General features: G+C 37.6%; 1 protein-coding gene across 3 annotated transcripts in view; it reads left to right on the forward strand.

Annotated features, from left to right (window-relative positions):
* Positions 1 to 22,712, forward strand: part of LOC126198524 (1-phosphatidylinositol 4,5-bisphosphate phosphodiesterase-like) — a 590,920-nt gene that overhangs the window by 533,802 nt on the left and 34,406 nt on the right. For all 3 annotated transcript variants that reach the window (XM_049934913.1, XM_049934915.1, XM_049934914.1), the window contains exon 20: positions 10,371 to 10,503. In XM_049934913.1, the coding sequence (XP_049790870.1) occupies positions 10,371 to 10,503 (133 nt within the window). The remainder of the gene's footprint in view (positions 1 to 10,370; positions 10,504 to 22,712) is intronic.

Raw genomic sequence — 22,712 nt, forward strand, 5'->3', positions numbered from 1 at the left:
AGGTAAGTCTTTCCGCTCCCGGGATTGGAATGGGGGTATAAAGGGGGTATACACTATACCCCCTTTTTTCCCCCTAAGGTAAGTCTTTCCGCTCCCGGGATTGGAATGACTCCTTACCCTCTCCCTTAAAACCCACATCCTTTTGTCTTTCCCTCTCCTTCCCTCTTTCCTGATGAGGCAACAGTTTGTTGCGAAAGCTTGAATTTCATGTGTATGTTTGTGTTTGTTTGTGTGTCTATCGACCTGCCAGCACTTTCGTTCGGTAAGTCACATCATCTGTGTTTTTAGATATATTTTTCCCACGTGGAATGTTTCCCTCTATTATATTCATATAAATAATTGATAGACCAATGTAAGCTGGATACTAAGTGCTTTGTGAAACAAGGTTTTTTTTTCTTCAAGAATATGAATTTGGCGCCCCCAGAAATTGCCACCCAGGGCAGATATTCCTTATTGTCCCCCCCCCCCTCCCCCGCTCCTCTATATCTGGGCCTGGGTGTCCTTTGGTCCTTTACTGTTCATGTTATGTATTAATGACCTCGCAAATGACACAGTTATCTATAACGAAGTACAGTCTGAAAGAAGCTACATAAATATTCAATAAGACCTTGATAAGATTTCAAAGGGGTTCAATTATTGGCAGCCTACTTTAAATGTAAAAAAATGGCAGTATAATATCCTATGAGTAATCAGTGAGTCACAGTTGGAATCAGTCAACTCATAGAAGCACCTTGCTATAACACTTTGTAGGAACATGAAATGGAATTATCACATAGGCTCAGTTGTGGGTAATGCATGTAGTCGACTTTGCTTTATTGCTAGAACACTAGGGAAAATGAATGAGTCTACAAAGGAGATAACTTACAAACTACTTGTGTGACCTGTCCTAGAATACAGCTTAAGTGTGTGGGACATGTACCAAATAGGACTAACAGGGGACATTGAACATTTACAGAGAAGGGCAGCAAGAATGCTCACAGGTTTGTTTGACCTGTGGGAGAGTATCACATTGATAGCAAAAGAGCTGAACTGGTAGACTGTTGAAATTAGATGTAACTTAGCCTTAGAAAGTCTACTTACAAAAATTTCAAGAACTGGCTTTAAATTATGACTATAGGAATGTACTGCAACCACGCATGAACCACTTCCATAGAGATAATGAGGACAAGATTGTTTAAATTCCTCTGTGTGTACTGCAATTAATCTAGTCATTCTTCCCACACTCCATACGTGAATGGAACATAAAAGCCATAAATATGTGATAGAATGAGATATATGCTGTGCAATCACTTTACAGTAATTTGCAGAGATGGATGTAGATGTAGATGTAGAAAGTGTGTTTGCAGCTGGTGCTACTGGAAACAATAAAAATAAGATCAAAGGCAAAAGTTGTCAAGTTATTTAATCTACAAACCAAGCCCTAATCACTCCAAATCCAAAGTTCAGTATTTTAAAAACCAATTACTTCCTACATGCTATCAGATGAAAGTTAGTCTCCTGGTGATGTGCATTGGTATGCTGTTCGAATTAAATCACCTGCAAGTCTCAAATTTTATTTTTGCTAATGTCAAATAATAATTTTTATTATGTAGAACAGGGGATAGTTTTATTACATAGAACAATTTGACGATAATGGTAGCCCGTATTAAGAATTTCTTCATTTGTTTATTTAATTGCTTTTTACTTGTTTTATCTACATGTTTCTCTCTCTTTTCTCTCGTTTTGATTTTTTCTGTTTCCTTTTCCACTTTCCCACTAGTTTTTAATTGCACTGTTCTATTCATTTTTCATTTATGTACCTTTTTTGACTTCCTGCTGTCTCGGAAGCCTCCTTCTTCTTATTTTTTCTGTCCTTGTTCTCACAACAGGATGGTCCCTCTCATCCTGGAGCCTGAGTGACCTACCCTCTCTTATAACCTCCCCCCCCCCCCCCCCCCCCATCTTGTCCCATTTTTCTTCATTAGGAATGAATTTAAAGTTCCAAAAGATGTAATAGTTTTTTCTACTTTGGTGTCAATACATGGAATTTTACCTCCTAAGAACAAATACTGGCCACCTATTTTGTCTCCTTGTAATTTTATAGTTCATATTACAGAAGTTTCCTTCTGATACACCATTTATTACCACCAATATATTGTTATTTGGATTATACATAAAAGAGGCCAGATGTAATGGAATTCAGAAATGTTGAAATGAGTGTAAAATACTTTTTAATTCATAACTATTTCAATTTATTATTTTGCATCATGGCTGTCTACAACTCAGTTCCTCCTGTGTGTGGTGAATAGCAGTCTATCCTTTCCATATTGTTGTTTCTTCATTGCTCAATATCATATATCATCACCTATGGCTCACGTTTGACCCCTTGATTCATAGTCGGTGCACCTGGATGCCACGCAGTGGATTCAATTTGTGGCTGGGTTGGAGATTTTCTCCACTTGGGGACTGGGTGTTGTGTTGTTCTCATCATCATTTCATCATGATCGACAAGCGAGTCATCCGTTCTGGTGTCGACTGAAAAGATTTTGCAAGTAGGCAGACAAACATCCCCATCTGGGGACTCCCGGCCATCAGCGCCATATGATCATTTAATTTCATTTCTGGTTCATTGACTGTAATGTTGAATGTCTCAATTCATTATGCTATTTCCTTAGTTCTCTTTTAAGAACATAATTGTAATTATTTCCCAACCTGAATCAGTCCCATATTGCAGAGGTGAGAGGATTAATCTACAGTAGTTTTGTTGTAGTACAGGAGTAGTTATTACCATTGGGGGATGTTTTAATAAGTAAGTGATGTAGTTAATCTTATTACCGATGTAGCTGATATGAACTTTCCACGTAAGATACTTGTGGATCACAGTGCCTAAAACTAATGTTTTCAAGTTTGGGGCAGTACTAATATTTCTTCTGAAAGTAAGTACTGGCAAGCAGTTCTGTATCATGTGAAATTTAAAATTTTCCTGGCGAATTGACTGTTCAAACAAATTTCAGGCTTGCAGTCGGTCGTCGTTCAATACCTCGCACGATATTTCAACTGGGCACCTGCCAGTCATCTTCAGGTGAGCCGTCGCAGACTGGCAAAAACGTCCTCTGTTCTGCAATATATAGTGTGCTGTAACTATTCTGCGCATGTGTCGAAAACTTGATAGATGGACCACACTACCCGCCAGCAGCGCCCTCCCTTGTGATGTAGCACAACTTAGTTGCTGCCTGTGTTGCTGTTTGCCGCCATCTTCGATTTGAGCAAATCATGGAGACGATGGGATACCATGCACTGTCAAGCTGGTAGCCACTGTCACAGTTCAACAGATTTTCTGCCAAGTGTATTTCTATGTGGATTCTTTAATAATTGAGTCCCAGAAAGATGTTGCTGTGGACAAAATCATTGTTTTCTCATACTCCATTGACTGTCCAGTGGAAATACAATGTTCAGCAATAGTGGACTTGCTTGGCTCCAAAAGGCGGGTGTAACGTTGGTGTTCAGTGCAGCGTTCTTTCATGGTGCATGTGGTTTGAGCTATATAAGCCATACCGTATTGGCATGGTATCTTGTAAATTCCGGCCTTTCGTAGTAACAGATTGTCCTTTACTGATCCCACAAGGTCTGCAATCTTTGATGGTGGGCAGAAAACCACTTTTACCATAAATTTTCGGAGGATTCTTGCTATTTTAAACGAAGTGTTGCCAACAAAAGGAAGAAAAGCTAAAGATTGAATGAATGAATGAAATTTTATTGTTGTTTAGCTATTACAGCAATTGACAAAGTTACATATATACAAGTTATACAGCATATACAGGGTGGTCCATTGATAGTGACTGGGCCAAATATCTCACAAAATAAGTATCAATCAAACAAAAAAACTACAAAGAACGAAACTCGTCTAGCTTGAAGGGGGAAACCAGATGGCGCTATGGTTGGCCCATTAGATGGTGCTGCCATAGGTCAAACGGATATCAACTGCATTTTTTTAAATAGGAATCCCCATTTTTTATTACATATTCGTGTAGTACATAAAGAAATATGAATGTTTTAGTTGGACCACTTTTTTCGCATTGTGATAGATGACGCTGTAATAGTCACAAACGTATAAGTACGTGATATCACGTAACATTCTGCTAGTGCGGATAGTATTTGCTTCATGATACATTACCGGGATGGACCATTTACCAATTGTGGAAAAGGTCGATATTGTGTTGATGTATGGCTATTGTGATCAAAATGCTCAACAGGCGTGTGCTACGTATGCTGCTCGGTATCCTGGACAACATCATCCAAGTATCTGGACTGTTCGCCGGATAGTTACGTTATTTAAGAAAATAGGCAGTGTTCAGCCACATGTGGAACATCAACCATGACCTGCAACAAACGATGATCCCCAAGTAGGTGTTTTAGTTGCTGTCGCAGCTAATGCGCACATCAGTAGCAGACAAACTGCGTGAGAATCGGGAATCTCAACAACATCAGTGTTGAGAATCCTACATCAACATCAATTGGACCCGTACCATATTTCTATGCACCATGAATTGCATGGCGACGACTTTGAACATCGTGTACAGTTCTGCCACTGGGCACAAGAGAAGTTACGGGACGATGACAGATTTTTTGCACGCGTTCTATTTAGCGGCGAACCGTCATTCACCAACAGCGGTAACGTAAACCGGCATAATATGCACTATTGGGCAACGGAAAATCCACAATGGCTGCGACAAGTGGAACATCAGCGACTTTGGCGGGTTAATGTATGGTACGGCATTATGGGAGAAAGGATAATTAGCCCCCATTTTATCGATGGCAATCTAAATGGTGCAATGTACACTGATTTCCTACGTAATGTTCTACCAATGTTACTACAAGATGTTTCACTGCATGACAGAATGGCGATGTACTTCTAACATGATGGATGTCCGGCACATAGCTCGCGTGTGGCTGAAGCGGTATTGAATAACATATTTCATGACAGGTGGATTGGTCATCGAAGCATCATACCATGACCCGCACATTCACCGGATATGAAGTCCCCGGATTTCTTTCTGTGGGAAAAGTTGAAGGATATTTGCTACCGTGATCCACCAACAATGCCTGACAACATGTGTCAGCGCATTGTCAATGCATGTGCGAACATTACAGGAGGCAAACTACTTGCTGTTGAAAGGATGTCGTTACACGTATTGCCAAATGCATTGAGGTTGATGGACATCATTTTGAGCATTTATTGCATTAATGTGGTATTTACAGGTAATCATGCCGTAACAGCATGCATTCTCAGAAATGATAAGTTCACAAAGATACATGTATCACATCGGAACAACTGAAATAAAATGTTCAATCATACCTATGTTCCGTATTTTAATTTAAAAAACCTACCTGTTACCAACTGTTCGTCTAAAATTGTGAGCCATATGTTTGTGACTATTACAGCGCCATCTATCACAATGCGAAAAAAATGGTCCAACTAAAACATTCATATTTCTCTATGTACTACACGAATATGTAATAAAAAATGGGGGTTCCTATTCCAAAAAATGCAGTTGATATCCGTTTGACCTATGGCAGCACCATCTAGTGGGCCAACTATAGCGTCATCTGGTTTCCCCCTTCAAGCTAGACAAGTTTTGTTCTTTGTAGTTTTTTTGTTTGACGCTTATTTCGTGAGATATTTTGCTCGGTCACGATCAATGGACCATCCTTTATACATGGGTTGGAGATCAATATGTTACTATTGGTTTCCCAAAAATACAATATTTAAAACGAAATAATATGAAAACATTGCATCATAAATTACTCAGTTAAAGAAATTATACTGCACTCTCCAAACCAGTACCACTATGATATTTTACAGTCATAAAATTCCTGAAGTGAGTAACAAGGATTTGCAGCTAACCAACTGAATAATTTGACTTTAAATAAATCAAATGGAGCTTCTACCATTCTAGAGGCAGTTTGTTAAACATCTTCACACCCACCACTTCGTGGCTGTTCAGTGACTTGGATAATCTGTAGTAATGTATGTCCAGATGGCTACTATTTCTGGTTGCATGGGTGTGTACATCTCTTCTACACTGGCATTCTGATATGTTGCTCTTTATATGCAGTAGGGCAGTGTAAATATACATGTTTATAACAGTTAATATTTTTAAGTTCATAAACAGTGGTTTGCTGTGGGCCTGTTTATCACTGTTTGTGATCATTCGAATTACTTTCTTCTGAAGTACCAAAATGTCCTGAAGGTGTGAGCTATTGCACCATATTAAAAGTCCATAAGATATAATGCTTTGAAGAAAAGCAAAGTAGGCCAATCTTACATAGGCCGCAGGTACATGGTTTTTTAAATTCCTTAACAAACAAACCACTCTAGACAGCCTTGTGCTAATGTATTTAATATGTGGCTCCCAAGTCAATTTACTATCTATAACAATACCTAAGAACTTAACACTATCCATGAAGTCTTCTACTGACATATCTCTTAAACTAAATACAATCTTCCCGCATGTTCTCCTCTTTATCCACTTCTTGCTTCTTAGTCCCTTGTTAATCTGCTGGGTAGGATAAACATTTTCACTGAATACTGTCTTTAGATGGGCAAGTTCCTGAGGTAAGCTATCTAGATATGAGACAGTATGAGTGCTATGAACAAGTTTTTTAAGCACACTCATAGTTTGCAATGGGTGGTGGCAACTCGATTCTTGCAGGTACAAATCAGTATGAGTGGGCTTCCGATAAACTGAATACCCTAGAGAACCATCATTCTTCCTTCAAAACAGGACATCCAAGAAAGGCAAACAACCATCTTTCACTTTCATGGTGAACCGGATGTTGCTATGAAAGGAGTTGAGGTGATGTAGAAACTCCATTAATTTGTCTTCTCCATGAGGCCACACTATGAATGTACCATCCACATAAGTCCAAAAAACTGTTGTTTTCATGGCAGCTGATTCAAGCGCTCTCTCCTCAGAATCCTCCATAAAAAGGTTGGCCACCAAGGGAGACAGGGGGCTACCCATGGCGACACTCAGTCTGTTCAAAATATTCTTGATTAAACATAAAATAAGTTGAGGAAAGAGCTTGCCTAAACAAAGCAGTGATATCAAAAGGAAACATGTTACCAATCAGTGTCAAAGAATCTGAAAGAGGAACTTCTGTAAAAAGTGAGACCACATCAAAACTTACTAGAACGCCTACACTACTAAGATGGAGAGCCACCAGTCTATTGATAAAATCAGCTGAGTTGCTTGTGTGATGTGAGCACTTGCCCACGAAAGGTCTCAGCAAGGAAGCAAGATGTTTTGCTAAATCATATGTAGGAGCTCCAACGTAGCTCACTGTTGGACGCAGAGGAAGACCCTCTTTATGAACCTTAGGAAGGCCATACAGTCTAGAAGGTACACAACCATGTGATCTTAACCTCTTGATGGTCTCCTGAGGTAAGGAGGAGGAATTTAATAGTGCTGAAGTTTTCCGTTGCACACGTCCTGTAGGATCGTAATCAATGCTGCTATAGAGAGAGTCACTTAGCAGACCATACATCTTATCTTTATACACACCATGAGGTAACAAAACAGTTGCATTACCTTTGTCAGCTTTCAATACCACTACGTCCGGGCCCCCTCTCAGATTTCATAATGCAACCCTTTCTGCAGGGGTTAAGTTACTGCATTAAGTAGGGGCGATCAACAGAACATGGCAAGTTTTCCTTCTTATTTCTTCTGCAGCATCCAAAGGAAGATGTTGTACAGTTTCTTCAACACCTCTCAAAAAACTTATTAATGGTGGTGCTGTAAGTGTAGGTGCAAAATTGAGTCCCTTGCTCAATACAGACAGCATCGAATCATCCAAATTCTTCTCCATGAGATTGACAATGGAACGTCGTACTATTATCCCTTCTGGTGAGAGCTTCTGTGGCAACAGGCAGTCAAATTTTGATATCTGCTGACAATTAGCATCCTTGTGGATCCCCCAGAACTTGGCCGAAGTCACTCCATCAACCCAGTCCCATGATACAGGAGAAAGATACCTTGCAACCTTTAGATGTAACTGGTACAGTTCTGCTGAGATAGCATCTAACCTTCATCTTGTATAGCAAATCCTCTCTTTGACAATAGCATATCTAGCCTTCTCAGTAATCTTCCGTGCAGCGACGGTCTTAATGAAATGAGTCACTCTAGCAAATTTTGGTGTAATGCCATGGTCCCAACACCTCAATAAAAAGGTTAAAGAGCTTAAAAACTTTGCTCTTTACCATGTAGCTTCTCAAAACTTCAGATCTGTGAGGCCATCTCCTCCCCGTAAAGGCATCTAATGTGAATTTTAAACATCAGCATTACACCCACCTTTTGCAGCAAAGCAAGTCCGCTATTGTTGAACATTGTATTTCCACTGGACATTCAATGGAGTATGAGAAAACAATGATTTTGTACACAGCAACATCTTTCTGGGACTCCATTATTAAAGAATCCATAGAAATACACCTGGCAGAATATCTGTTGAACCGTGACAGCGGCTACCAGCTGGACAGTGCATCAAATCCCATCATCTCCACAATTTGATCAAATCAAAGATGACGGAGTGTGCCGATGGCTATGGCAAACAACAATGCAGAAGGCTACTGAGTTCTGCCACTTCACCAGGGAGGGCGTTGCCAGCGGGCAGTGTGGTCCATCTATCAAGTTTTCGACGCATGCACAATATAGCTACAGCGCGATGTATACTGCGGAATGGAGGACGTTTTCGCGAGTCTGAAATGGCTCACCTGAAGATGACTGGCAGGTGCCCAGTTGAAATATCATGCGAGGTATTGTACGACGACCGGCTGCAAGCCCGAAATTTGTTTGAACAGTCAATTTGCCGGGAAAATTTTAAAATTCACATCAGATGCCTTTACGGGGAGGAGATAGCCTCACAGATTGGAACTTTCGAGAAGCTATGTGGTAAAAGAGCAAAGCTTTTAAGTTCTTTAACGTTTTTGTTGAGATGTTGGGACCATGGCATTATACCAAAATTTGCTAGTGTCTCATTGCATTAAGACTGCCGCTGCATGGAAGATTACTGAGAAGGCTAGTCATGCTGTTTGTTGTCAAAGAGAGGATTTGATATACAAGATGAAGGTTAGATGCTATTTCAGCAGAACTTTACCAGTTACATCTGAATGTTGCAAGGTATCTTTCTCCTGTATCTTGGGACTGGGTTGGTGGAGTGACTTCGACCAAGTTCGAGTGGATCCACAAGGATGCTAATTCTCAGCAGATATCAAAATTTGACCGCCTGTTGCCACAGAAGCTGTCGCCAGAAGGGATAAAGTACGACGTTCCGTTATCAATCTCACGGAGAAGAATTTGGATGATTCGATGCTGTCTGTATTGAGCAAGGGACTCAATTTTGCACTTACACCTACAGCATCGCCATTAAGAAGTTTCTTGAGTGGTGTTGAAGAAACTGTACAACGTCTTCCTTTGGATTCTGCAGAAGAAATAAGAAGGGAAACTTGCTGTGCTCTGTTGAAGGCCCCCTACTCAACGCAGTAACTTAATCCCTGCAGAAAGGGTCATCTCCACGATTTGCTCAAATCAAAGATGATAGAGTGCGCTGACGGCTGCGGCAAACAGCAATGCAGATGGCGACTGAGTTGCGCTACTCCATCAGGGAGAGTGCTGCCGGCAGGCAGTGTGGTCCATCTACCAAGTTTTCGACGCATGCGCAGAATAGTTACAGTGTGGTATATATTGCAGAACGGGTCTGTGACAGTTCACCTGAAGATGACTGGCAGGTGCCCAGTTGAAATATCATGCGAGGTATTAGACAACGACCAGCTGCAAGCCCAAAATTTGTTTGAAGAGTTCTGTAACATAATTTTTTATATTCTGTCCTAACAGTTAAGCTATAATTGACCAATTTCATGACACAAAATACATAGTACAGTTACAATGCCTTTACATACATGTGTTTTTTAATTGTTACAATAAAGTGCAATGAGGCTGTCTGCAGTTCTGCTGTCATCTTCTCATGGTCACTGATCATTGACCAGTACATTACAGTGAACAGAACTGCAAAGCTCTGCATCAACATCACATGTCAGTTTCCTGTGAACTCCACATAAAGCAAAAGGAGTTAAATGTTCATTGGTGATGGCTCAGATAGTATGCAGTGTGTTGCCTGTCATACTTGTTAAGTGAAACCATTCTCCTACCTCTCTTAACATTCCCTTTCCTGTAATTCATCTAGTCATGTTTTAACAGAATAGCAGTCACCAATGCTGCATTCTGTGTTGCCTGAACCAAAATGTTCAGGGACATTTGTGCCTAGAAGATGTAAGATATTGCCTTCACAGTATAGTTCTGCGTCTGATCCAGTATTTGTTTGCATTTTTGTTCCAGCCAAGATGAGCTTATATCAGATCCACAGGTGCAGAAAGTAATAGCAGAACAGACTTCTGAGTGGTCAGCAATGTTGGAGCGGCACCAAAGGGAGGAGTGGGCGATGCTGAGGAGGCATGTGCAGGATCAGCAGGTAGGCAGCAGCAGCATTCGTATCATGTCTCCATGTTCCACAAATACTTGCTCATGGTGAATGCTTGCAAAGGATGGTTCTTGATATAGTTTGTGTTGGAAGTTTGCTTGTACTGGAAGTTGCAATACAGAGACTTTCTGCACAAGTAAAAAGTTCATTTTTGGAATCTGCTGTGGATTCAGAGTTTGGTATTAGTATCACTACAGCCCAAGTCTCCCCCCCTCTCCCCCCCCCCTCCCTCCCCCACCCTTGTCCCCATCGCTGCTTTTCCTTGAGCACTCTGCATATTGGATCTCCCTTCCAATGATCCCTGAATCTCTCTGAAAAGGTGTGCAGTTGGTAAGGTGAAACACAGCTCATTCTCTGTAGGCAGAATGTCTTCTTAATCACAATTTCAGGTGAACAATTATACTCTGATAACTGACAGTCGAGTGTGGAATGTGGTCAGGTGGGATAGCTCCATTGCTCTTATATCAATCCCTAAAAGTACTACCTTTGTTTCTTTCTTCATCTTTCTTTTATTTATCTAATCCATATGCAGGTTAGTTTTGAAACATGGGAATACTTTTACAAGCTGTAATTTTATAATTCCTTGTGTTCAGAATGCGACTTTTTACAAGGGAACTTTATGGACTCCTCTGCCCTCTTTTTAGAGTTTTTCTGAACACCATTAAGTATAAAACATTTGCAGTTGTTATTATACATAGTTGTATCTGGTTGTATAGTGTAAAATTCCTGTTATCCTAAAGTCACTTGTTTGAAATCTACTAGTAGTAACTTTTTTAAAAATTGTTATTTAAATTCCATATTAACTATGAAATGAAATGAAAATGATATTAACAAATATTGATCAAACTTTTTTTAGAAAAATGCTGCCTTTTTAATTTCGGTTATTGGTCATCTAAAAAAATTAAAATTTGATACAAATATGTGAAACATCCTTTTGTGAAATGAAAGAAATTATGTACATTAGTAATTCTATTCAATCTCTAGAAATACAAAAGTACTTTATATTGTTTTCATTGTTAGCATTTTTGACCCAACTTTTATTTATTGTGAATACTAGCATTTTCATGGGAATAATAATTAAAATTTAAAGACGGCATTTTTACTACAAATAAGATGATAACAATATTTGATAATCAATATTTCATTTTAGTGATAAATATGAAATTTGAATAAAAGTAAAAAAAAGAAAATGTTGTTACTAGTAAGATTCAAACCAGCAACATTACAATTTCTAGGTCATTCTGCTATGTATGATTTGAGAGATGGAATAGTGAAAGCAGCAGAGTATCAAATACATAAAGAGAGAAGGCCTAGTAGAAATCCTTGGATGTCACAGGAGATACTGAATTTCATTGATGAAATGAGAAAATATAAAAATGTGCAAATGAAACAGGTGAAAGAGAATACACACATTTAAAAAGTGAGATTGACAGGGAGTGCAAAACTGCTGAGGAGTAATGACTAGAAGACAAATGTAGGGATATAAAAGAATATTAAAATATGGGAAAGAGACTACTTACGGGAAAATAAGAGACATTTGGAGAGAAGGAAAAGTACTGTGTGACTATCAAGAGCTCAGACAGAAAACCAATACTAAGCAAAGGAGGGAAAGCTGAAAAGTGGAAGGAGTATATAGAGGGTCTGTACAAGGGAAATGAACTTGAAGGCTAGAGGATGTTGATAAAGAGGTGATAGGAGATATGATACTGTGAGAAAAATTTGACAGAGCATTGAAAGAACTAAGTCAAAAAAGGCTCCTAGAGTAGACAATGTTCCATCAGAACCAAGGATACCCTTGTGAGAGTCAGCCAGGACAGAATTATTCTATCTGGAGTGCAAGACGTATGAGACAGGTGAAAAAGCCTCAGTCTTAAAGAATAGTGTAATAATTCAAATTCCAAAGATAGCAGGTGCTGACTGGTGTGAATATTAGTTTAATAAATCATGGTTGCAAAATACTAACATGAATTATTTGCAGATGAATGGAAAAATTGTTAGAAGCCAACCATGAGAAGATCAGTTTGAATTCCAGATAAATGTAGAAACAAATGGAGAAGTACTGACCTTAATACTAATCTTAGAAAATAGGTTCAGGAAAGGCAAACCTACATTTGTAGACTTAGTGAAAGCTTTTGATAATGTTGATAGGAATACTCTGTTTGAAATTCTGAAGGTGATAGGAGTAAAATACAGGGAGCAAAAGGTTATATACAAATTGTACAGAAACCATATGGCAGTTATAAGAGTTAAGGTGCATGAAAGGGTAAGCAGTAGTTGAAGGAAGTGAAGCAGAGCTGTAGCCTATCCCCGATGTTCTTCAATCTGTATTTTGGACAAGCACTAAAGAAAACAAAACAAAAAAATTTGGGGAAGGAATTAAAATTGAGTGAGAAGAAATAAAAGCTTTCAGATTTGCCAGTGACGTTGTAATTCTGTCAGAGACATAAAAGAACTTGGAAGACTTGTTGAACAGAATCTCAAAAGGAGGATATATAAGGTGAACATTAACAATAGGAAAACAATGGTAATGGAATGTAGTAGAATTAAATGAAGTGATGTAGGAGTTAGATTAGGAAATAGACACTAAAAGTAGTACATGAGCTTTGCTATTTGGTCAGTTTAAAAGCTGATGATGGCCAAAGTAGAAAGGGTATAAAATGTAATTCACAATGGCAAGGCAAGCATTTCTGAAGAAGAGAACTTTGACACTGGATATATATTGAAATGTTGGGAACTCCTTTTTGAAGGTATTTGTCTGGAGTGTAGTTTTTGTATGGAAGTGAAGCATGAATGATAAACAGTTCAGACAAGAAGAGAATAGAAACTTTTGGAATGCAGTCCTGCAGAAAAAATGTTGAAGATTCTGTGGATGGATCAAGTAACTAATGAGGAGTTACTGAACGGAATTGGTGTATGTGACAAGAAATTTGTGGCAAAATTTGGCTAAAAGAAGGGATTTGTTGATAGCACACATTCTGAGACATTAAGGGCTCATCAATTTATTAGTGGAGAGAGGTGTGGGAGATAAAAATTGTAGAGGGAAAGCAGGAGGTGAATGCAGTAGGTAGGTTCAAAAGTATGTAGTTTGCTGTAGTTATTCAGAGATGAAAAAGCTTGCATAGGATAGAGTAGTGTGGAGAGGTACATGAAATGAGTCTTTGGACTGAAGACCACAACAACAACATGTTACACAGTCAGTTAACAAGTAATATATTAATATTCTCAAAATGTTTTGTTTTTACCAGTGGCTGGAACACATGTGATGTGTTTCAAAATCATATGAATAATCGACAGACCAGTGCATGCCAGATGTTAGGCACTTCGTGCAACAAGGTTTTTTTCTTCAAGAACATTAATTTGACACCCCATGAAATTTCTGCCTGGGGCACTGGGACAGATACAGTTGGGAACTGCATTGTACTGTTTTTGGAAATATATGCCCACACATTGATATTTAAATCCTGTATGTATGAAGAAAATAATAAGAACCTGCAGAGGGCAAAGCAGTCAATGAGATCTCCTCTATAGGCTTGGCTGATGATGGTAATTAAATGTTTTATTGTGAAACATCTTATTCTTTACTCAGAATTGTTGTTGTTGTTGCCGTCTTCAGTCCTGAGACTGGTTTGATGCAGCTCTCCATGCTACTCTATCCTGTGCAAGCTTCTTCATCTCCCAGTACTTACTACAACCTACATCCTTCTGAATCTGCTTAGTGTATTCATCTCTTGGTCTCCCTCTACGATTTTTACCCACCACGCTGCCCTCCAATGCTAAATTTGTGATCCCTTGATGCCTCAGAACATGTCCTACCACCCGGTCCATTCTTCTAGTCAAGTTGTGCCACAAACTCCTCTTCTCCCCAATTCTATTCAATACCTCCTCATTAGTTATGTGATCTACCCATCTAATCTTCAGCATTCTTCTGTAGCACCACATTTCAAAAGCTTCTATTCTCTTCTTGTCTAAACTATTTATCGTCCATGTTTCACTTCCATACATGGCTACACTCCATACTAATACTTTCAGAAACAACTTCCTGACACTTAAATCTATACTCAATGTTAGCAAATTTCTCTTCTTCAGAAACACTTTCCTTGCCATTGCCAGTCTACATTTTATATCCTCTCTACTTTGACCATCATCAGTTATTTTGCTCCCCAAATAGCAAAACTCCTTTACTACTTGAAGTGTCTCATTTCCTAATCTGATTCCCTCAGCATCACCCGACTTAATTTGACTACATTCCATTATCCTAGTTTCGCTTTTGTTGATGTTCATTTTATATCCTCCTTTCAAGACACTGTCCATTCCATTTAACTGCTCTTCCAAATCCTTTGCTGTCTCTGACAGAATTGCAATGTCATCGGCAAATGTCAACATTTTTATTTCTTCTCCATGGATTTTAATACCTACTCCAAATTTTTCTTTTGTTTGGTATGGTCATTAGAAATACAGTTCATTCAAATTTTAGAATGTATATCTTTCAAAAATCCAGTCTTATCAATTTGTAACCCTAGTTCTTCTGCACCCAAAAATGTGTATTTTTTTTGGAAAAAAACATGCTAGATGGTGAATAAATAATTTAAGAGTAAATGAGGCCACTTGCAAAATAGCACAAACATTGTCATTAAGAAGCACATGAAAAACAGAAAGAAAATGTTGCTTGCCCTCAGTAGAAATCCTTTGATGCGCTAATACAGCTGTGTACCTATATTTTGCTGTCTGGACTGCAATTAGTGTTTTTTTTTGTTCATAATATTGCAGGTGTTTCTGCCTCATTACTTATTCATATTACAGTGAGACATTTATTGTGTTTACTTTGCTTCTTCTTCTGTGTGCCAGATACTTTTATCTCACACTGCTGAGCACTGTTCTCTCCTGCCATAATTTGCACACCACTGACTTATGTTTTACTTGTGACTTACAGTTTACTCATATGTTTCGTTAGCTTTTCTGTTCGCACTGTCCCTCCTTTCCCCTCTTGCTCATCATAATTCATTTGACATAAACGACTGTCTTACAAGGCAGTTTCCACAGTCACTCCCCATGCTCATACTGTGAGGTACCAATGTGCTCTACTTTGATCTAGAATACGGCTGTATCTAGCTGTGTGAGCAAGTTAGCCATGGGGAGGGTGAATCAAATGAAGCAGAAGTCAAATAAGAAACCATGGATCATGCAAGGGATAAAGATATCAAGTGAGACAAGAAGGAAACTCTATCTGATATGCAGGGACACATTTGATACTAGCATTATAGCTTATTACAAAAATTACTGCAAAATATTGAAGGAGGTTATCCAGAAATCTAAACATCTGCATTATGAGAAGAAGATAAATACATCCCACAATAATATAAAAACAATATGGGGTATAGTTAAGTCAGCCATGTATGCATCTTCCAAGTGTCAAGTAATATCCAAGTGGTGCTGGTGCATATTCAGAAAGGTAAACAAACTAAAGACAGAGATGGGTTAGGCTTGAATATGAGGCAGAGCGTGGGATAGATTTTGTATCTTGGTATTGCACAGACATGTGAAACTTGCAAGTAGGGCATTGGGAGTATGGGGGCAGGGTTTTTGCATGGATCAATTGGGAAGGAGATGGTTTCTAGGCTACCCTTCGCAACAGAGCTTGACGAGGCACAGTAGGAGTCCTTCTGTTGTGGATATAATTAAGTCAGAGACAGGTAAAACCAGAAATGATGCATAGTGTACAAGGTGTCTCTGCCAGGGAAATCCCCATCAGATCTAGAAATAAAAAAACTTTTCAACAGACAAAAGCGGATGGGGCTAAACGAGCTGAATCAAAGGAACCTGAACAGGTGAATGCCAATTGCTGTTTGTTTAAGTGGTTGGCTGGGTGTGCAAATGATTATTGTTGTTATAATTATTAGTGAAATCCACAGATTAAGACTACCAGACCAGAAATAAATGACTAACAGGAAGAATAGGTAAGAAATATTAATATGTACTCTTCTTGGTGTAGTCAAGAAAATATTTTGACAGAAATTTTTTACCAGATCACTACACCACTAATGGCCAATTCTACAGTCCCAGATTAGCAGCCGCTCCAGTTATATTCTCAGAATAGCATGGAAAATGCATTGTATGAATATGTAATAACACCTAACTGGAGAATAAACATGGGATGACTGAACAGGTGATTCTGACAGGGTTAGTGAATTTAACCGGAGAAGAAGAAATGGGAACATGACACAAATTATATGGAAGAATATGACGATTCCAAATTTATTAAAAAATTTTGTACTACTACTTTCAATTTCATGCTTGAGAAACTGGAGTGCATGAATGAAGTGTGAAACTATTTCCTAACATAAATCTTTTTGCTTGTAGTAGGAATAATAGGAATTTGGTATTGGTACTTCATGAATTACATTCTGTCACATTATTTATGTGAATGAGGTATGCAAAAATGACCAATTGTGCCAAAGCAGTCTCACTTATTTGGAATGTGTTACAATTGTTACCGTATTAAAAAGACCTATTTTGTTTTATTTAGCAGCTAATGACAAATTAGACGTAATCAAATTGAGAAACCACATCAGTCTTGGGTACTATTGATATTAAGAGCTTTTCCAGTATTAGACCATGACATTTTTATTTTTCATGTAGCTAAACGTTTGATGAACTTTGATGAGGTAATAGATTCCTTTGCAGAAAGAAAAGCACGCTGTGTTAAACTGTAGCAAGATTATAGAGAGAAATGCTGTAACCTAAGGACTGGAGAAATGTATACTGTCTTGCTTGTGTCTTGTCTTTATGGGTTGTATGTTTCCTATATTTAATTTTGTGTCACACAAAAGAGAAAGTTTTTAGCTAATTGGCAATACAGAGTGAAAATTTTCTGAAGTGTTCCTGTTCTCCCAGTTATAAACAATCCCACCCAGTAAAGATTAGATTAGGCTAATTATTCATTCCATAGACCCACAAAAGAGGGGATCCTCCTGGGTGTGGAACATGTCAGATAAACACATTACAAAAATGTAATTAGAAAAACTTGAGTTTCATTAATTTTAATGATCCTGAGTCAATAAACAGTAAAATTATGTACATGAATTAAAATTAAACTTATAATATTTACAGGTTTAATACTTACATCTGCTTTCATTAAATCCATCATTCACACAGTAGCTAGTTACTTGGCTATTACAACCAAGTATTGTCAAAAATTAAAGTAAATTATTCATTTCAATGATCGTCAGTTAAGAACAGTCAAATTATGTACAAGATTTAAAATTAAACTTCCACAATTTACAGACTTAAGACTTACATCTGCTTTCCATACATCCGTCATTCACACAGTAGGTAGTTACTTGGCTGTTACAACCAAGTATTGTCAAAAATTAAAGTATAATAAATTTTCATTAAAATGGTCTACTGCACTTGTTGAGAAATTCATGGATGGAATAGAAGGAGTTGGCCACCAAAAATTCTTTTAAATTATGTTTGAATTGTGCCTTGTCTGAAACTAAACTCTTAATGGTTGCTGGTAACTTACTGAAAATATGCGTTGCTGAATGCTGGAAACCTTACTGGGCAAGAGTAAGTGGTTTTAAATCCTTATGTATATTCTTCTTATTACTAGTATTGATACTGTGTACTAAGCAGTTAGTTGGAAAAAGATATGTTTTATTTACAACAAACTTCATTAAGGAATAAATATACTGAGAGGCTGTAGTTAGTATGCCCAATTCTTTGAATAGGTTTCAACATGATGTTCTTGGATTTACACTACTCATTACTCTTATTATAGGCTTGTGTACTCTATTTATTCTTAAAATTAAAACTGTTTTTAACAAATGTGGAAATTCCTCCTCTCTCTAAAAATGTTTTCTCAGTTTGTGGAGTTACCCCAAAATATGATACCATATGACATAATGGAGTGAAAATAAGTGAAATATGCCAGTTTTTTTATATTTATATCTCCTATGTGTGACATCATTCGCATTGCAGACACAGACTTGTTTAGGCACTTCAGCAGTTTGTTAGTATGCCTCTCCCAACTGAACTTATTATCAAGTTGAAATCCCAATAATTTTACACTCTCAACTTCTCCTATTTGCATGTCGTTATATTTTATACACACACTAGAAGGAAATCTCTTGGAAGTTCTGAATTGTGTATAGTGGGTCTTTTCAAAGTTTAATGACAGTGAATTGGCTATGAACCACTTATTAACGTCAGTAAAAATTTGATTAGCTGCCCTTTCTAAATTTATATTTGATTTACTATTTACTGCAATGTTTGTATCATCTGCAAATAAGACAAACTTGGCATCTGATAATGTAACAGATGACAGGTCATTAATATACACAATAAAAAGTAGTGGACCTGGTATGGAACCTTTGGGAACACCACATGTAATTTCTTCCCAGTCAGATGATGTCTGATTGCCTACTGCTGAAGTGTTACGTAATGACACCCTTTGTTTTCTATTAATAAGATATGACTGAAACCACTTTGCAGCACTACCAGTGATGCCATAATATTTAAATATTTTAATTTACTTAAAAGAATGCTGCGATTCACACAGTCAAAAGCCTTTGACAGGTCACAGAACATGACAGTTGCCTCTAATTTGTTGTCTAATGAATTAAGGATATTTTCACTGTAAGTGTAAATAGCCTTCTCAATATCAGAACCCGTAAGAACCAAACTGTGACTTTGACAGTATGTTATTTTCACTAAGATTTTTGAAAAAGCTGGCAAAAATGAGGTCGGTTGGTAATTTGACTACATTTCTTTGTCCTCTTTCTTGTGGTGAGATATAACGTCAGCATATTTAAGCCAGTTCGAGAATGTTCCTGTGATAAGTGATTAATTACGCAAATAACTTAAGATATGACTAAGCTCACATGAACACTCTTTTATTAACTTTATTGATATGTTATATAACCACTAGAATGCTTTGATTTCAAGGACTTTATGATGGATTCTATTTCTTTGTGTGAAGTAAGTGTCAATTCGATTTTACTGAGATTGCTTGTGTGCACTGTTCTCAGATATTCCATTGCATTATTTACTGAACCTGACAACCCCATGCTATCAGTAACAGAGACAAAATACTAGTTTAAATGTTTTGCAACACAACATGCATTTGTTACCAGGGTTTCATTTATTTTTAGAGCTATTTGTTCCTCCTCATTTCTGGTTCTACCTGTCTCTGACTTAACTATATCCCATATTGTTTTTATATTATTGTGGGATGTATTTATCTTCTTCTCATAATGCAGATGTTTAGATTTCTGGATAACCTCCTTCAATATTTTGCAGTAATTTTTGTAATAAGCTATAATGCTAGTATCAAATGTGTCCCTGCATATCAGATAGAGTTTCCTTCTTGTCTCACTTGATATCTTTATCCCTTGCGTGATCCATGGTTTCTTATTTGACTTCTGCTTCATTTGATTCACCCTCAGGGGAAAACAGTTTTCAAATAAGGTGCTACCTTTATTAATGAATGTTTTATATTTTCCATTTGTGTCTTTGATGCTGTAAAGATCCATCCAATTAATTTCTTTGAGCAATCTCCTAAATTTCTCAGTTTTTGACTGTTTTATTGGCCTTCTGTACTCAGTTCTGATAGATGTTTTACCCTGACAATTTTCAAAATTTAATGTTAGGTGTTGCATGTCATGGTCAGATAGCCCATTTACTACTGGTTTTGTAATGTGGCTTAGTTTCCTAGAATTGTCTATAAAGATATTATCAATGGCAGTCTTAGAACATTTGTATACCCTAGTTGGGAAATACACAGTAGAAATTAAATTGAATGACAATGTAACTGATTTCAGTAACTGTTCACTGACAGTGTTTTTCAGGACATCTACATAAAAATCACCAGCAACCACTAGTTCTTTGTTTTTTAATTTTAGATGAGATATTAAATCTTCAAGAATGTTTATAAACAGGTTAAAGTTTCGTGAAGGTGCTCTGTATATGGTTACCTATTATGAAATTCTATCTCTGTTGCACATGCTTCTAAGTGCTGCTCTAAGTAAAATCTATTCTTAAATTTAAAACTGTTTTTAACAAATGTGGAAATTCCTCCTTTCTCTATATTTTGTCTACAGAAGTAAGAGGCTAACTTAAACTCTGTAAGGTTTAACATACTGTATTTATACCAGTGGTCACATGATGTTCAGAGAGGCAGATTACATTAACTGGGTTCGATGACTGTAATTCATCAATGCACATAAGTAGTTCATTAATTTTACTTCTAAGCCCTCGAATATTTTGATGCACTAAAGATGGTTGGCATTTCACATTTGCTGAGATGAAATTGGGTGGAAACAAAATTTCTGCTGATTGCTGTAAATTTTTAACCAACAGCTGTGTTCGCTGACCCAGTGTGCCAGGATTATGCTGTTTGATTCCTTTCTCAAACTGAAGGTTTGTTTCAATCTTTACTTCTCTCAGAACTTGACTTCGTTCTGTCCTACCTATCCGAAAAATGGTCTGCTCCAACACATATGATCACTGGTATATTACCACTTTGGCAGTGCCTCCCGCCCCCCCCCCCCCCTACATTTCCTGCTATTAGCCCAGCCAGTTTACCCTTCCCTTTCCTGTTGAGGTGTAGGCCATGTCTAGTATAATACCACCTACTGAGAGAATCAACAGGAACCAAACCAATATGTGACGCCGCACCCCACCCAAGTAGCCGTTCCAACTCCAAATTAACTCTCCCGACAGAAGGGAGGCTAGGATGTCAAACTGACTGACTTAGGGGCAGGAGAGGCACCACAGGACATTTTAACTTCCACTGTCCTGAATATAGGTTTGATGGCATCCATTACAAAGTATACACATTTGAATTCTGCGGAGCGAAATACAGTGACGTACAATAGAAGGACATTTCCTTGAACATAAATGTTTTACATATCAAACTCTTCAGAAAGATGGGGTGTGCTACAAAATGAACATATTTTTGGAGAACTGATTGTCTTGAATTTTGATCAAGGTTTTGCCCCAGTTTGGAAATATTGAAGATCTGGGGCTATCGAAAACGGTGCCATTAAAACAGTGTTGCTAAATATGGTTTTCTGAAATTCTTTCACCAAAGAAGATGAAGTAAAGATCCAGAATTTGAATCAAGAACAGCTGCCAACATGAGTAAATTAGATGTAGATATCCTTGATATAGTTAAGTAACTCAAGTCATTTAAAAGAAGGCAAATCTTCAAGTCCAAATTGTATACAGCTAGGTTCCTTTCAGAGTATGCTGATGTAATAGCTCCATCCTTAGCAATCATATACAATTGCTTGCTTGATGAAAGACATGAACCTAAAGACTGGAACATTGCACAGGTCACACCAATACTCAAGAAAGGAAATAGGAGTAATCAGCTGAATTACAGACCCACATCACATACACTGATTTTCAGTAGATTTTTGGAACATATAGTGAGCTTGATCAGTATGAATTATGTTGAAGAAAACAATATATTGATACATAGTCAGCACAGTTTCAGAAAGTACCATTTGTGTGGAATATGAGTAATTCTTTATTCTTATGAAGTAATAAATTCTATCAACAAGGTATCTCCAGTGGATTCCATACTTTTAGATTTCCTGAATGCTTTTGATACAGTCCTTAACAAGCAGCTTCTAATCAAATTGTATACATATGGAGTATCATACCAATTGTATGTCTGGATTTGTGATTTCCTATCAGACAGGTCAAAGTTTGTGGTACCTAATGGTAATGGAAAGTCATCAAGTAAAACCAAGTGATATCAAGCATTCCCCAAAGGACTATTACAAGCCCCATGCTGTTCCTAATCCATATAAATGATGTAGAAGATAATCTAAGCAGCTCTCTTAGATTATTTGCAGATGATATAGTCTAGTCATTTACAATCTATAAAGTCATCAGAAGATCAAACCAATTGAAAAATGATTTAGTCAAGATATTTGTATTACATGAGAAGTGACAATTGACCCTAAACAATGAAAAGTGTGAGGTCATTGACATATCCTTTCATTTCAGTTCGATAAATTACACATACCTAAAGGCAGTCTTTTGATCTAAACAGGTAGAGATTATAGTTGTGAACAGTTTAAATTGGAACAATAAGACAGATAATATTGTGGGGAAGGCAAACCAAAGATATTGTTTTATTGTCAGAACAGATACAACAAATCCACTAACAAGACTGCCTATACTAAACTTGT

This window comes from Schistocerca nitens, chromosome 8 (genome assembly GCF_023898315.1).
Source record: "Schistocerca nitens isolate TAMUIC-IGC-003100 chromosome 8, iqSchNite1.1, whole genome shotgun sequence".
NCBI lineage: Eukaryota > Metazoa > Arthropoda > Insecta > Orthoptera > Acrididae > Schistocerca > Schistocerca nitens.